The sequence below is a fragment of the Chrysochloris asiatica genome, unplaced genomic scaffold, assembly GCF_000296735.1.
Source record: "Chrysochloris asiatica unplaced genomic scaffold, ChrAsi1.0 scaffold00266, whole genome shotgun sequence".
In the NCBI taxonomy this organism is placed as follows: Eukaryota; Metazoa; Chordata; class Mammalia; order Afrosoricida; family Chrysochloridae; genus Chrysochloris; species Chrysochloris asiatica.
Genome location: NW_006408784.1, coordinates 2,360,511 through 2,377,394, shown reverse-complemented (window position 1 = coordinate 2,377,394; position 16,884 = coordinate 2,360,511). Strand labels below are relative to the sequence as shown.

The 16,884-nt window shown below is 48.6% G+C and overlaps 1 protein-coding gene across 1 annotated transcript in view; it reads right to left on the bottom strand.

The window, feature by feature from the left end:
• NOS2 (nitric oxide synthase 2, inducible) overlaps positions 1-16,656 on the bottom strand; it is a 33,011-nt gene extending 16,355 nt beyond the window's left edge. The window contains 13 exon segments of the mRNA XM_006874237.1: positions 60-164; positions 1,588-1,732; positions 2,243-2,325; positions 4,016-4,210; positions 7,717-7,818; positions 7,911-8,085; positions 9,540-9,679; positions 9,770-9,911; positions 10,754-10,845; positions 12,039-12,201; positions 14,517-14,665; positions 15,610-15,732; positions 16,627-16,656. Coding sequence (XP_006874299.1) covers positions 60-164; positions 1,588-1,732; positions 2,243-2,325; positions 4,016-4,210; positions 7,717-7,818; positions 7,911-8,085; positions 9,540-9,679; positions 9,770-9,911; positions 10,754-10,845; positions 12,039-12,201; positions 14,517-14,665; positions 15,610-15,648 — 1,530 coding nt within the window. The 5' untranslated portion in view covers positions 15,649-15,732; positions 16,627-16,656.
• Positions 16,657-16,884: the final 228 nt, after the last annotated feature.

Sequence of the window (16,884 nt, the reverse complement as noted above, 5' to 3'; positions counted from 1 at the left end):
CTTTTCTTGGTCCTCCCTAATCCCAGCCCCCAACACGGTTGCTACCTTGGCCCACCCACCTCGCCATTGCTAGGAGAGTCTCCGTTCCCGAAAGTGCTGGTTACCACCAGGAGCAGCCGCTCTTCTTCCAGTTGGCTCAGCTTGTACTCGTCCATGCACAAAACCTGGGCAACACCAAGGGTGGACATCAGCCCTCAGCTCCCAGGTCAACTCCCCGACTTCCCTACCAGCAGGGAGCCCTTCCTCAGTAGGGAAGTGTCCCCAGTGTCCAGACAGATGTGGCACAGAGGATGAAATGCTTAACAGATCTCCTGTGAATGAACTTATTTCCACAAGCTGATTCTCCTTCCTTTTCAAATCCCACAGCGAATATGCCAGGGTGTTCTGGTGCCTCATTTTCAAAATACTGCAGCTTCCAAGTTATGACCCATTCTCTACTTTCATTGCTAATTAAATTCTGACACATTACCTACAAACTTGGCAGGTAACAAAAATGATTCCTTTGTTGCCTCTGGAACTCAAATGCTTTGCCTGGAGGTGACCCCAGGTGAGGGTGCCACATCACACTGCCTTCTCAGGACTGAGGGGTGTGACTTGCCTAACTGGCTGGGAAGGTGAGCCTCCCAGGAGCCTCCAGGTAGACTTGGCACCGTGAGACCTGTTCAGACCTGGTAAGCCTTGCTGCTGCTGCTGTTAGTATCCGAGTAGATTCCAACTCATGGCAACCCATGCGTGCAGAAAGGAACTATGTTCTATTGGGTTTTTGAGACTGTGACCTTTTGGGAGCCGATCACCGGGCCTGTCTTCTGAGGTGCCTCTAGCTGGATTTGAACTGCCAACCCTTCAACTAATAGTCAAGTCATTAACTGGTTAAGCCACCAAGGAACTCCTTAACCTTACTGCTGGCCATTCCTCACCCTTCTTCCTAGGCCTCTGTCTCCCTCCAGCGTAGATTACAGTCCATCCTGTCTGACATCACACTGGTCTGCACTGTGCCTCAAATCAAGAAGCTGGCTTGGAAAACTCACTTAACCTATGGCACTAGGGTTCTTCAACTGCCAAATACCAGCCTCCAGAACAACTCTTTGTCTTGCAGGCAGGGTTGCTGGGAGTTCCCATTCCTGCTTCGTCCTGAGTCTGTGTTACTCACTCCTGTGTCCTCAGAGCCCAGAGCTGGCCCAGCACATGGTTATTCCCAAGGAGCATGGCTTAGTTCTCCTTGTGGATATTGTTTTGTCTGTATCCTATTCATCTCTGGCCCCCTTCACATTTAGTGCCCAGACCTATAAAAGGGGTCCAATAAAGGTGAATCAAGTCATCTAGAGCAACTCAGGTGTGTTGGGGTTTGGTTGCATTAGGATAGGGTTTCTCAAACTGTGCTCCCTGGAATACCAAGGAAATCATATGTCGTGTGTTCAGTCAAGTGTGGGATCCCTTCCATTGCAGACTTGCAATGCATGTCATCACAATTGAGGCTCCGAGACGCCCAGGAGCAGACAAACAATCTTAAGTTTCCTTGCTCACAGCTTGCCTTGCTTCTCTGCACACAGGCAGGGGGCATGACACCCATCAGACTCAGCCAGGTACCTTGGAGTTGAAAGCGCAGCTGAACAAAGCCCCCAGGTCCCGGGCCAGCGTCTCTGATTTTCCTGTTTCTGTTGCAAAGAGGATTGTGACTTTGACTCGTGACGCCGTGACTTTGTACATCAGCACTGAGGTGAAGAGCACGGCTCTATGGGGACAGACAGACAGACAGACAGACATGGTGTACTGAGAGCCTTCCAGAAGAAAATGGGGAGTAGGAGAATAGGAGTCCTGCTGCGGTGCTGGATAAGCACTGGACTGCTAACCGCAAGGTTCTCACCCATCAACTTCTCCTCGGAAATCCTATAAAGGGTCGATACGAGTCAGAACCGACTGGACAGCATTTAATAACAGCAGCAGCAGGTTTAAAATGTGGCCAGTTGGGGAAAGAGTGGCCAGCGTTTCTCTCCAGGGTCTGCCCTGACTAACAGCCCTTCTCCGCCCCTCACCTGTAGACCACTACTCAGACCCTTTGGGAGAATGGAGGAGTGAGATGGTGGGCCGCCAGGAGCTGATGACTCGTAGAATTGGTATCCAGACCTCTCGAGCCAAACTCCAGAAAGAACACACATTCTCTGTCCCCTGCTTTCCCAGGTCTAAGGCAGAGGCTGACTAGCAGGAGGGCCCGGTTCAGACAAACACTCGCTGCCACACTTACTTAGCCAAAACTTTGAATGGAATCTCTCTTCTCCTGGGCCTCCGCTTCTCGTCCTGCCAGACATGGGTTTTCCAGGCCTCCACCTGCAGAAAAGGAGGAAGCTGTGAGGCAAGGTGGCAGGGGAGGGCCAGGCTTGGCTGGGGTCGGAGATGCTGGAGAGCCAGGGGCCCCTTCAGAACATTCATGGGCTGGGAGGTGGGCAGGCCTTCTCCCATCCCACCTCACCTCGCTGAAAGCTGTATATGAGGCTGCATCTGTTTGTCCCCTCAGAGCTCTATCTCCAAGGCCAGGCATAAAGCCAGGCACATGAGGGTGGCCAATTGGTTTTTATTCTCATCAATGTTCATCTGGAAGGAAGAGGGCCCACTCTCTTTCATTTTTAGTATCTTATCAATGAGCAATGCAAGCCGTTAATACCCACGACTGCTAATGGAAAAGTTGGCATTCAAATCCACCCACAGGACCCTCAGAAGAAAAATCAGCTATTAACAACCCCGTGGAGCACAGTTCTAATCTGATACATATAGGGTCTCAATGAGCTGGAACCAGCTTGACAGCAACTGGTTATCACTAGGAAGATGGTAGAATGTATAGTCCATACCACGATACCTTCGAGAGTCAAAAAAGTGCTATTCAAGTGATGCCTGAGATGCAGGCAGAGACAATGACATGGAGCCATGGTGCAGCTGGGGACTTTAGATCCAGAGAGGGAGAGCGACTGTGTGCTGAAGACTGGGGGACGGGGGATAGTGTAGGGGGCAGGCTTGCAGGGTATACCCTTTGGCTGGTTGATGAAGCATGGAGGGGAATGCAACCATGGCAATGAAACGATATATGATAGAATGAATGTAAAACTAATGTTCTCCCATGTAAACTATCATATAATTCACAATAAAACATTAAAAAAAAAAAAAAGTGCTATTCAAACAGGCCCAAATCATCCTGGACAAGCCAGGATAAAGACTCACCTTACTTATCAACTTCAGAGCGGCAAAGCTTTTCTAAAAATTGAACCCAGATCTTTTGTGACAAAAAACAAACTTATTTGAATAGCTAACACGACAGTGTGCTTTCTGGGCTAAGCTGCTCTACACCAGCTCATGGGATCTGCATGGAGTTCCTTCCTGCCCCTTGCAGAGATGACAAAAACCTGCCGGAGATCATACAGCTAGAAAGTGGCAGAATCAAACCCAGGCGTGTCTGACTCAGCGGCCATGCTCATCCACATTATGCTGGCCCCTCCTGCGGCAGCAGGAGCAATGGTGTGCACCCTTGGAAGCTTAAATTCTGTTAGAGCAACAGGGCATTGATGGTGGTGGTTATGTGTTGTGGAGTTGATTCTGACTCATAGCGACCCTGTACAGGGTTTCTGAGGCTGTAAATCTTTACGGGAGCAGAAAGTCCCATCTTTCTCCCACAGAACTGCTGGTAGTTTCGAGCTGCTGTTCCTGAGGTTAGCAGACCAAGTCATAACCACTACGCTACTAGAGCTCCTTAGAGATACAATAAAAGGCAGTTCCTGAAGTCCCACCCTCTATGGAAAAGGGCAGAAGGTGTTCATTGTATTTAAGTGGGCCCAGACAACATTAAGAATCCATCCCATGTTCCCTGATCCTCCTCCCATATACCACACAAGCACCAAGACACACAAAGACAAATTCACACATGCACACTCAGACACACATATGTGCTCACACACATATATACATGTCTACATTTGAGACATTGTCTCTATATCTAGCTCCCAAGGGAAGGCGAGGAAAACCCTCCTACCTGATAATAGTAGAAAGGGGACAAGATATAGTTTAACATCTCCTGGTGAAACACAGGAGTGATGCTCCCTGAAATCGGGGGGACCAGCCAAATCCAGTCAGCCGGGCAGCCCCCGCGGGACCGGTATTCATTCTGCATGTACTTCATGAAGGACTCTGCAGCTGAGTGGTGGTCCATGATGGTCACATTCTGCTTCTAAATCAGAGGAAGGCAAAAAGGGGAGTTGAAGCAAGGGGCAGGGCATCAGCCAGCAGGCTGCAGGCCTTCCAGGGGGTGTGTGGGGACATGTGACAAGATTTAAAATGGAGGGAGGAAGCGCCTCCTGGCCCCACTTCACCTGCTGAATGTAAGTACTCATGGATGGCCTTTCCAGAACCTCTGGAGAAGCAAGCCCTGGGAACACTCTGGCCTCGATCAGCCCACAGGTTGCCTGGCGGCTTTACTCTTAGGACACAGTAAGTTTGCCTCCCCTTGGCCCTCTGGGGGCAGCTTCCAGCTTCTTCATTCATGCTCATAAGTCTCCCCAAACTCCCAACAAATGACTCTCTCTGGGTATTGATAATTGAAACACAGGCCCCTCCAGCAGGTAAAGACAAGAGATCTGAAGTACTGAGTGAAGGTAGGGTGTGGAAGACAAATCATTGCCCAAGCCCACACAATCAGACGCTGTGGAGTCCGAGCCTGACCAGAATGCATTGGCAAAGGCATCCGCTCTCTTCAATGTCTGGGACAGCTCATTCAGACAAAAGATACTTGTTTGGACACCCTGATGAGCCATATACCTCAGAGTTTTATTAACTCCAAACAATGGTTCCTGCCTCCTGAGGCTATTGAAAGGAAGCAGTAAGTTAATTCAAGCTAAGCATAGGAAGTGCTTAGTAACTGCTAGCTGCCATTATGATTCCTGTCTGCCAGGCACTGCATAAGGCATGGGCAATATAGAGGGGAAAGGCACAACAGATTTCAGTCTAACTAAGGGAAGCCGTGAGAGGCATCCGTAATCAAGGGGTAGAATTTTCATCTTCTTTGTGGGAAATCTGGGTTCAATTCCTAGCCAGTGCACCTTATTCCCAGCAACTACCTGTCTGTCAGTGGAGGTTTGTGTGTTGTTACGCTACTGAACTGGTGTTCAGCAAAACTTGCAGATTAAGACGACTAAATTAGAAAATGACTAACAAAGTACAAAGGTCCAATCTGCAACGGGTCAGATGGATGGTACAGGACGGGTGGCATTTTGTTCTTCTGTGGTGGGGTCTGCCTGAGTTGGACACTGACTCGAGGTCTGCTAACAATGGGAGAAGCAGGGAAAGCTTCTAAGAAGTAATACCTGAGGAAAGGGTTCGAGTTAGCCAGGACAAGGAGTCAAGGTCAGGAGGCACAAGACAGCCAGTGGACCAAGCGCCCAGTGTGCCCAGGCCTTTATTTAATTGGCCTTCTACCTTCCTCATTGATTTCATAGACATGCACAGTACCTCTAGTTTGAAGCTCTGGAGCTGGTGACAGTAGCTATGACAATGATGGGAACAGAAATGCTATTAATAACACTGTGACCAGGCAGTGTAGCTAAACCTTCCGCACGGCTTTTCATTTCATTTTACAATAACCTACTGAGGAACATCTTCTATTATTATTCCCATTTTACAGATGGAGCAACAAGGCCAAGTCTTTTGAAGATGATCCTTCTGAAGGCGGTGGCAAGGAAGTCCTGGAGAGCCTGGAGCAGGGGAGGGGCGTGGCAACGATGATCGGTGGAGTTATCTGGGGCACATCCGCATCCTGACAGTGTCAGGCCGGTGCCGGGAGTCCCCAGGAGTCAGGATGTGTGATCCAAGGCCAGCCCTTCCTGAGCTGGGCCAGCCCCAGTGGGGAGGGTCTTCCTGTCCTGTCTGAGTTTGTTCTCAGAGCCCCCACTCTTAGCTCCCATCCCTCAGGCCTGGGGAGTAGGTCCATCAGGCTCTCTTCTCATTTGCCAACTTGTCAGTTTCTTCACTAGCCATCTGTTGCCCAACATGGGGAGCTTTAAGCACCTCTAAACCTACTGCCCTTGAGTCGATTCCAGCTCATGGTGAGCCCATGTGTGTCAGAGGAGAACTTCATCACATTTTCTTGATTGTAATCTTTATGGAAACTGGTTGCCAGGACTTTCTTCTGTGGTGCCACTGTGTGCGTTCAAACCGCCAACCTCTAGATTAGTGATTGTGTACAAACTGTTTATACCACCCAGGGGCTAAAGCATCTCTTATGTCTCTGAAACACATTCAGCTCAACCGGCTGCTGTTTAAAGACGCAGGGTAGTTAAAAGTCTCCAGGAGCTTGCTCATGGGAAGCTTGCTCATGGGGAGCCTGCTCCTGTGAGAGTGTGGAAATTCCCAGGGCACCTGGAGCTCTGCCCTTGGATAGGCAATCAAGCCGATCTGCTAAGCCAGAGACCCCTTTGGTCATTATTAGCTCCATTTTACAGGTGAGGAAACTAAGTTTAAGGAAACAACCTAACTCGCCGGAGTTATGGGAACGGATCATCAAACCCAGCTCTGTCTAGCTCCAAAGCCCACACACATTTGCTTCCACCAAAGGAAAAACCCAAACTGCCTGCCAAGGGGTCTACAGCCTAGTGTTCACCATCTGTGACGTCTCTTGCTCTCCTGTATTAAGCTCATACAACACATTTCATTTCAGAGGAGAGAATTCGGCAACACTTTGATTCCTCTAAGTAACTGTCTTATTCATTCCATACAAATGTAAGAGCTCCACATAATTAACTATGATTTCCTTTTCACTCTGACCACCAGGAAGCTCAAATATAATACAACAACAACACAAAATAAAGTATTTTTAAATTAAGGATGTTGTTGGGTGTTGTCACGTGTACAGAGTAGGAGCCCCCCATAGGGCTTTCTTGGCTGTCATCTTTACAGAAGCAGATGGTCAGACCTTTCTTCCACAGAGTCCCTGGAAGGACTTGAACCGTCAATCTTTCAGTTAGCAGTCAAGAGCTTACTGATTGAGCTTGTCATGGTGCTAAGTGCCCTCAAGTCGGTTCCAACTCATAGGACCCTGTATAGGGTTTCTGAGGAGTGGCTGGTGAGTTTGAACTGCTGACCTAGCTGTCTAGTGCTGACCCTACAATGCCACACCAGGACTCCAACTATTGCGCTACCAGGCTCAAATTAAAGTTTCCATAGACAAGTTGGAGTCCTGGTGTAGCACTATGGAATAAAGCACTGGACTGCGATGTTGCTTTGAACCACAAAGTTAGCGGTTCAAACTCACCAGCTGCTCCTTGGGAACCCTATACATGGTCGCTATGAGACATAACTGACTTGATGGTACTTAACAACAACAACAATAGACAAAATCAGTTATTCTCTGATTATATGACAATCTAAGAGAAGATGGGGCAATGTGGTCTGAGCTGTAGGCACACTGGGTCTCTGTTTTTCCATCTATAAGATGCCACTTTCTATATAGAGCAAAGGTAACTGTTCCAGGAGAGGCTTTCATTCATTTCTCTGGTGAGGTTCACACCAAGTGTGCTGTGAGCAGTGGGCTGGGGATAATGGTAGCCTTGGGCTTGAGAAGCTTCAGATCTTTCAGCTCCACATACAGTCTGAGAAACAATACCAACCTTGCACGCACGCAGAAAATCAGCAATTTGATCTTCTAACCGAAAAGCCTTTACATTCACAAAACCTCAGACGTACCTGGAAACTGTGGAGCACAGCGATGTTGATCTCAATAACCGCCCGGTCTTTCCAGAGGGAGGCCAACTTGTGTGTTTCCAGGCCCATCCTTCTGCCCACTTCCTGTAGAGGCAGAGACATGGGCCTGAGTCCGTCCTTTCGACCTGCCCCCAAACCCACACCTCCAGCTGGCTCAGGGAGGCGGCCTTTGTTACCTCTAGGATGTTGTAGCGCTGGACATCACAGAAGTCCCGGACCCCAATCTCGGTGCCCATGTACCAGCCATTGAAGGGGCACCCTGGGAACTCAAGGCCACCCACCTCGAGCAGCATGTTGGCCACAGCAGGCAGGGCATACCACTTCAGCCCCAGCTCCTGAAACCATTCGTACCTGGAGGGAGCCAGAGCCAGCTGCAATTGGAACTTTCACATTTACCCACAACTCCCCTCAAAAAAAGTTCTTTAGAAAAGAGTCAACCGAGAAAACTGTTCTCTGTTAATCCTACCTGAGGTAATCAGAAACACTCTCATTTATGCATGTATTAATTCACTCATTTGTTCATGAGAACATATATTAAGCATCAAATAGGTGCCAAGCCCTGGGCTAAATGCTGAGAATCCAACATAACATAATAGCTCTGGACTCTAGAGTCATCCTGGGTTCAAATCCAGCCTTATCACTTTTTAGCTGTGTGACCCTGGAATGTTGCTTAGTTTCTTTATCAGAAAAACAGGTATAATAGCATCAAACTCGAGGGATTCTTATGAAGATCAAGGAGCTAATTCATATTCACTCAATTTTATGAGGGGGCTTCAAAACATTTGTGGGGAAACTTCATTATCTTTTAATTCCATTTGTCTATGAACTTTTTGAAGTCTTTTCATATATTCACTTATCCCACAAATATTTACTCAGAACCTACTATGTGTGGTACTGAGAGTTAATGTGCTGGACTGCAAGGTTGGTGGCTCAAACTCATCAGCCGCTCCTCAGAAACCCTATACAGGGTTGCCATGAGTCGGGACCAACTTGACAACACTTAAGAACAACAACAACATCAACAACTACTGTGTAGGTATTCAGGTAGCTGTTGGGGATATGGGTGAACAAGAAAGGCAAGATACCTATCCTCAGGGGACTGAGAGTCTAGCGTATAGGCTCTAGAATATGAAAAGGTAAAATAATAAATAAGCAAGAAAAGAAAATAAGGTGATGTGCTAGACAAGGGTGGGCAGTCAGGAGAGGCTTCTTGAAGGAGATGACATTTTAGGAAATCTCTCATTGACAAGAAGCTGTGAACCAGGCAATCCTCAGAGAGAAGGGCATGTGAGCAGATGGCACAGCCAATACAAAGACCTGAAGGATGGAATTCAGCATCTTCAAGGGACGAAACATCCAGCCCAGTGCTTGGTGCAAAGTAAGTCTCAGTGTATGTAACTATGAGAGCTGCCTGGAGCGGGCTGCGCTGGATTAGCTCTTGAAATGGGAGCTCTATGATCCCACTATCGTCAGGAGAGGGGCAGCTAAGGGAGTCCGTGGGAGGGCAGAGACCTAGGCAGCTCAGCATGAGAGCCAGGAGTCTTTCTAGACTTCTTCTCCAGAGGCCACTGCTTCCTACATGCTAAGGCTCATCTATCTGAGCCTCTGCCTCCCCTCGCCGTCCACACATCCTCTTAGTCAGGAGGCCTGATGTGGAAGCACAGACTCCCTGTACAGAGCAAGGAAGTCAGGTAGGTGTGGAAGTGGGGCCCTTCAGGTGTCACTGAGGCTGCCTGGATTTGGAGGCAGCCAGGAAACGCAGTGGCATGCCTGTCCACCTCTTCCAGCATGCCCAGCCCACTTACTTGGGATGCTCCATCGGCACCTCGAGTACAAGGTCGGGTGGAATTTCGAAGAGCTCAGGGTCACAGCCATTGGCCTGCAGGACCAGAGGCACGACGTCGAAGCGGCCATACTTGGGTTTCCAGCCCAGGTCAATGCATAGCTGGGGAGAAAGCCAGGTCCAATGAGTTCCCAAGACTCAGGCACCCTAAATCCTCCCGGCTCTTTCTGTCACCCATTGCCGACTGGGTACCTGCGTGAACTCCACAGAGGCAGGGTCTCCTAGGACGGTGCCATCAGGCATCTGGTAGCCAGCATACCGGATGAGCTGAGCATTCCACACACGGAAGTCATGCTTCCCATCGCTCCTCTGGGGGAACACTGTGATGGCCGACCTTCGCCAGGACAGGACAGTGTGGTTTACAATGTGACCCTGTGTGTGTGGGGGTCCCTGCACCCCCCCCCCCCCCCACACACACACTGGCCCCACCAGCAGCTTCCCAGCAAGCCAAGCTCTTTCTGGCCTGCATGTAGCCTTCCCCTGACATATTCTCTCCCTCTCCCACCTTTCTCCTCTAGCACCTACCCTTCCTTCAAGAGACATCCACTCTAGGAAACCCTCCCATCTCTCAGGTGGGTGAGCAGGCCTTCCACAGTCTTTCCCTAGCTGCGCATTTCTTGTCTTGCAGTGAATTAGGTGAATGCTTGGATTCATAGAGGGCTGAAACAGGGTCCTGCAATCTTACTCATCTCTGCAGCCTTCCTATGCACCTCCCTTTACCAGCCCTGTGTTGGATCCCCATCAGGTGGGCACTATGTGTTTGCTGGACAAAGAATGAATGAATAGAAAATGAGCTGTTCAACTGTGGCTTCTATGGATGGCAAGTGGGGTGGGGTGCGCTGATGGGCAATGAGTTGCCAATCTCTAAGAAAAGCGCCGTCAAGAATCATCTGCTGGAAAACCAACCTCCCATCCACCCCCAAAAGCAAAGAGCCCAAACTCTGAACAGCGAAGGTCCCCCATCTCTTCCAAGTGGCTACAAGTTGGAAGGAAACCAGGAACGGGATTGTGGCCACAGCCTAAGTTCATGGGGGCTCAGCTCACCATTAGGGGCCCCTGAAGAGGCCAGTGTCTTTCTCCTTTCCCTTTCTCCATTTTCTCCTGGAATCTGAGATGCCTCCCCACTAAACCCACTTGCATTTTATGGCTAAGACTCTAGGGTAGTTGGGTACCCACCTGATGTTGCCCTGGTTGGTGGCAAAACGCAAATGTCTGCAGATGTGCTCAAACATTTCCTTGGCAGTGGTACAGCTCCGGGCATCAAAGACCTGCGCACACCCCACCGGGACCAAGCCCATCAAAGACTGTGTGAACAGGGTCCTCTGGTCTAACTATGAGCTAAGAAATCACCAAGGACTGAATGGAGCAGTTTGAACACCCAACACCCAAACATCTGGTGAAAAACCAGTTGCCACTGAGTGGCTTCCAACTCATGGCAGCCCCTTGTGTGTCAGAGCAGAACTGTGCTCCATACAGTTTTCAATGGCTTTTCTTCTGACGTGCCTCTGGGTAGCCTCAACCTCCAGTCTTTTGGTTAGCAGCCAAGCGCATTAACTGTTGGCACCACCCAGGGATACCTTTCTGACCAACAACTCTCTCTCATCTTCTCCTGCCTTCCAAGGTAAATATACTTGGAAGGATCCAACAAAAAAAACAAAATCCCAATGAACTCTAATTTTAAAGTGCCATAAATCAAGATTCCCACAGCCCCAGTCTAGCTGCTTTGTAACAGGCAAGCACATCGTAAGCTGGTCTCTGGCATCACGGACACAGCCAGATTTGGTTTCATTGGTATGTCCAATCAATTTCTCTGTCGAGTGCTGTCTACTTTATCCAACAATAAACAATCCCAGTGCAGAGATGGCCTAGGAGCTAGGATAAATAAAATGTTCTCTAAGAGCTAAAAATTCAAACACTTAAGGCAAACAACCTCACTCGTGCCACCAGGGCCTCAATAATAGTAGAAACAAGGTTGGTTGGCTTTTTTGGATGGTGCTTAGTCCCCCAATTTTAACACAAGATAGAAATATCAGCCAGAAATCCTGGTGCTGAAATAGGATTCTAGACATCAAAAATAAAAAATAAAAGAAAAAATTTTAAGTTACTATCAAGTCAATTTTGATTCATAGTGACCCCATATGTGTCAGAGTAGAACTGGTCTCCATATGGTTTTCCACAATCAGATCACCAGGCCTTCTTCCAAGACACCTTTGGATGAACCTGACTCTCCAACCTTTCAGTTAGCAGCCAAGTGTGTTGACTGTTGGCACCATCCAGGGACCTTCATACATCTAGAGGTGCCCACTAATTCCAGCACACGTTGAGGGGTGTGAAGAGAGAACTCAGGGCTCCGGGCACCTCTGGCCTCTGGGCTCAGCTCTGCTTGGCTGTTTTGAGTCATCTCTTCAGGGCCTGCCCACCTCTCCAGCTCCCGCTTCCATTTGGGTACAAGGAAGTTTACCTGTAGGTTGGACCACTGGATCCTCCCGATGCAGCGGGGGGCATTGCGCCAGGCCAGCTTGGAGGCAAAGATGAGCTCATCCCCCGTCAGTTGGTAGGTTCCTGTTGTTTCGATCTCCTTTGTTACTGCTTCCACCCTGGCCAGATGTTCCTCTATTTTTGCCCTGGGGGACAGGAAGACATCAGGAAGATCAACAATGAGATGGCTTTAAATGGGGATTAATGCAATCCACAGAAGCAGGAACTGAGGGCAAGATGTCTCCACTGAAGTCTTTTTTTTTCCTGTCAGGGCTGACTTCCAGTTACCTGTGCAGTCATACAGAAAAAGCCTCGTGCTTAGAAGGGTCTCATGCTTGGTTTATGTTCCATTAAAGTTGTTTAACAAAGAACATAACTTTTCATTTTGCACTGGGCCCTACAAATTGCATGACCAGCTCTGGCCCTCTGAGAACACTGGTATTTCCAAAAACCTTTTCTTTAACCATCTATCCATCCCAGCGTGAGCAGGAGCAGACACCTGCAAGACTAAGATGAACTGCCCACAGTGCTTTCCCCCTGAGTAGCGGAGTGCCTGTCCACCTTCTCATTGTTCACAGGGCCAGCCACACAGCAGCTATTGTGGACCAGTGCTTACTATGACTCAGGGGTCTCACTGAGTTTGTGAGGGGGGTATTCTTGCACTCATTTTACAGCCAAGGGTATTGAGGCTCTAGGAGGTTGTATACTGAGCCCAGGAACATCGGCCTGGCCAAGAACAGAGCAAGGACTCAGACCCAGCCGCCCTCATGTGAAGCCCAGGTGTGCAATACCACTTCCCGCTCCACATGAGTGTCCACTTAGGTTTTCTTGGGAACCTAGTCAGGCCGCCCTGGATCCCAGCTCTGGGGACTCAGAGACCGGCCCAGCAAGGTCTCACAACGTGGTCAGACACCACAGCTCCTAAATTATGCTGGTTCTTATCCTCAGCACAGGACCGCACCTCCAGCAATCCCATATGAAGTTTGTCAACTTGTTTCTCCTCTCCCCTCCCAGGCTTTGAAATCTCCCCAAAGGAAGAATTCAGTCAGAAAGGCTTTGAAATGCGCACCCGTGCGCGCGCACGCGCGCGCGCGCACACACACACACACACACACACACACACACACACACACACACACAGAGCAACCTTGAGATTTCCAATCACCACCAAAGACTTTTGAAATGGCAACAAACTATTTAAGGAATGAACTTCTGATTAAGGGCAGTGGAAAACTCAGAACAAAATGGCCTTTCTGTGGATGAAGAGTGTCTTGACATCTTGATTAAAAGAAAAACAGCATGAAGACAAAACACTTGGTGGTATTTATCCTCAAGGACACCCCTGGCCTAAAGAACTGCTGGGCAGGGTGAGGTCGCCTCACTGCTGGAAACTCTGTCTCCCCAACAAGCATCTACCAATACTGCACCCCGCTCTGCCCCTGAGCCTGATCACACTGGGAGTTGGAGCACAGTTATGGAGATGTGTTAATAACAGGAAGATATAAAACAATGATTTTGTGTATGTGTATTTGTACCTAATTCCTTTTGAGTTTTATATTTTATCACTGTTTACATAAAGTCACATTTCTAAGGCACTAAAAAAGTGTTCTGAGGAGTTCCTGGATAGTGCCAACAGTAATGTGTTTGGCTGTTAACCAAAAAGTTGACAGTTTGCATCTACCCAGAGGTATCTCAGAAGAAAGGCATAGTGATCGGCTTTCAAAATATCAGTCATGAAACCCTATGGAGCACAGTTCTACTGACACACATCGAGTCTCCATGAGTTGACTGACTTTTTTACATTCCGTAAACCTGATGCTGTTAGTTCCAATTCATAGCGACCCTACAGGATAAAGTAGAACTGCCCCATACAGTTTTCAAGTTTTTACAGAAGCAGACTGCCACATCTTCGTCCTGTAGGGTGTGATAGGTGGATTTTATTGGCTAATCTTCCAGTTAGCAGCGGAGTAGTTTAACCAGCACATTACCAGGACTCCTTGTAAATTATATTCATATTCTATTTGGCCAACAGTTGTTTTAAACACACATTGACAGCTAGTTCTTCTGCAGTGTTTACTACAGGCCAGGCCCAATACCTAGCATGTTAGATACTTTAACTAATTGAATCTTTATAAATCCCTATATGGTAGATATTATAATCCAAGCTCTATTATTAGCATTCCCATTTTACAGATGAGAAATGTCAGGCACAGAGAGGCTAAGCAGATTTCCCAAGGACACAGGACTAGTTAATGGTAGAACCAGGATTCAAACTCCCAATACTGCTGTGCCTATGTGTCCCACAATTATGAGAACCTACTCCGGGATTGTTTTCTTTGGAAAACTACGTTTTAGCCCTGGAACTACTGGAAATCCGGGAAGGACATGGGACTAGGTTCAGATGGAAATGGTTGGAGACAGGGGGAACACAGTTGGAGAGATTGCAGGAAGCAAGCCTTACTCTTTGAAGGAACTGTAATACTGGTTGACAAATTCAATAGCTTGAGGTAGAAGTTCATCTGGCGGAGTAGGCTTATCCCTTGGTCCTCTGATTAAACTTTTAGGGTTCATAAGAGCCCCCAGACAAGACTTGGATTTGCAAGCAACACTCTGGAAAGAGAAAGCATGAGGTGAGAGCAGATCCTTTGGCCTATAAGGGCAGGTGTTCACAGGTATCCTCCCCCAGGGGCCATGCTCCTCCACTGCGGCTGCTGAGCTCCCCACCCCTGTGGCACCTCCTTCTTGGGGTCCACCAGGCTTTCTCCCAACCCAGGTGACTTCTCCTCTATTGACTGTACCCCAGTGGGTGTGAATTGAGGTTGGTCCTCCCACTCTGGGCCTCAGTCTCTGGCGCTGCTCCCCAGTCAGCCTCAGACTCAGAGCAAAGTCATCAGCTCAGTCCCTGGTAACAGCTCAACTACCTTCTCATTTAAAGAGGCTGAGGTTGCCTCTTGTGGGAACACACTGTTGGTGCTCAGCAAAAATTAATAGGAATGAGCAGGTGCAAATCCCAGCCATGGGATGGTATACCCAAAGGCTAACCATGGTTACTGGAAGGTGTGGCAAATCATCCTGCTTTTATGGTCTTGAAAGGTTTGATGTTTTTCTACTTTAAAACCATAGAATGCAATCTAAAGTCAAAATAAGAAACTTTGGAGAACAGGAAGAAGCCTTAAAGACACATAGTTTTCAGTCTCCTTAATAAAAAGCATTTGAATCCTTCTACAGACAGGGAGCTCACTACCTCATAATGTAGTTCAGTCCAGCTTTGGGCACTTCTGTTGGAAAATTCTTCCTGATACTACGCTGAAATCTGTTTGTCTAAGAAAGATGTTAATTTATACCTGTAATAGTTTACCACTAGGGTGATTAATAGAGAGTTGACACCATTTACTTTCTACTGTAATTTGCAAGGAATGTAAGTTCTCAACTCTGTTTGCCCAAGCAGACAATGATCTGCCCTGAGATGGGGCATCCGTTTGGACTGCAAAGGGCCCCAATGACGTCACCAGCCAAGGACAAGGTAGTTCTCCCCTAAGACCCAGACTTCTCACCCCGCTGGCCTTGTGGTGGAGTGTATCCTGAAGGGTCATCCCACTGCCCCAGTTTTTGATCTTCGTGTGTCGTGGGCAGGCTGATGGGAGCGTGTCCAGCTTGACCCGGGATCCTGGGGACTTCTCAGAAGTAAAAACAACAATAGAGTTTTCCAGATGTTTCAAACCCCAGCAACCCACTCATCTCTCTCAATTCTGAGCCACACTTTGGCTTTGGGCTAGGGTGGGGAGCTGTGGGTGGGCACACATGCCCTCAGCCACCTGAACAAGTGCCTGCTAAGAGCTCACCAAACCAACCCAAACCAAACCCATTGCAAGAAAGTCGATTCTGACTCTTAGTAACTCTGTAGAACAGAGCAGAATGACTCCATGGGGCTTCCAAGGTTGGAAATATTTACAGAAGCTGGCTGCCACATCTTTCTCCTATGGAACAGCTAGTAGGTCTGAGCTTCCAACCTTCTGGTTAGCATCTAAGACCCAGCAGGACTCCTCTCCTCACCCAGGTTCCTGATTCCACAGAGGAACTGAAGCAGAGGGACTAGGTTTAGATGTGAGGGACACTGCTCTCACATCCAAGAACTGAAACCAGGACAAGGAAGAAGGTACCACTGCCTTCCCTGGAAACACGTAAGAACACGAAAACCATCTCATCTCCCACCTCCCCCCACCTCTCTGCCCACCATTCAGGTGGAAAAGCACTTAGGAAAGATGGGGCTGGGACCACAGGGATTATTTTGGAGTGGCTCTGGTTCCATGAACAGTCTGAGATCACTCCCCAACCCCGACTAGTACCTGCTAGCCCACACAGGTGTCAGCAGACCTTGGGAGCCATCACTCCTGACCACTGTGGATCACCCTGCTAGCCTATCATCCTTCCTCACTGCCACCCACCCCCGTGCCTCCCACCCAGGGCTCTACACTTTCTCGACTTTCCAGCCCAGCTGGCACCAGGCTGCGCAGTCTGCATCTGTCTGGGAATGGGGGAAGGGGATTCCCAAATTCCCGTGGCCTGCTGACCTGTACAGTCCCCGTGAGGGGTGGAGAGGATTCATTCCAGGGCTTGCTGAGGCCATGATGCTTGGTGTCATCCTGTGTCGCGGGACTGCAAAAGGAAACAGATATCATGAGAACTAGTATCTGAGAGCCCAAAGGGATCTTGGGGTCTTCCCAGCCAGCACCCTAATTTTTTTCTAATTTTTGCTGTTGTTGTTGAGAATATATACTGCAAAACATACACCTATTCAACAGTTTCTATGTGTACCATTGAGTGGCATT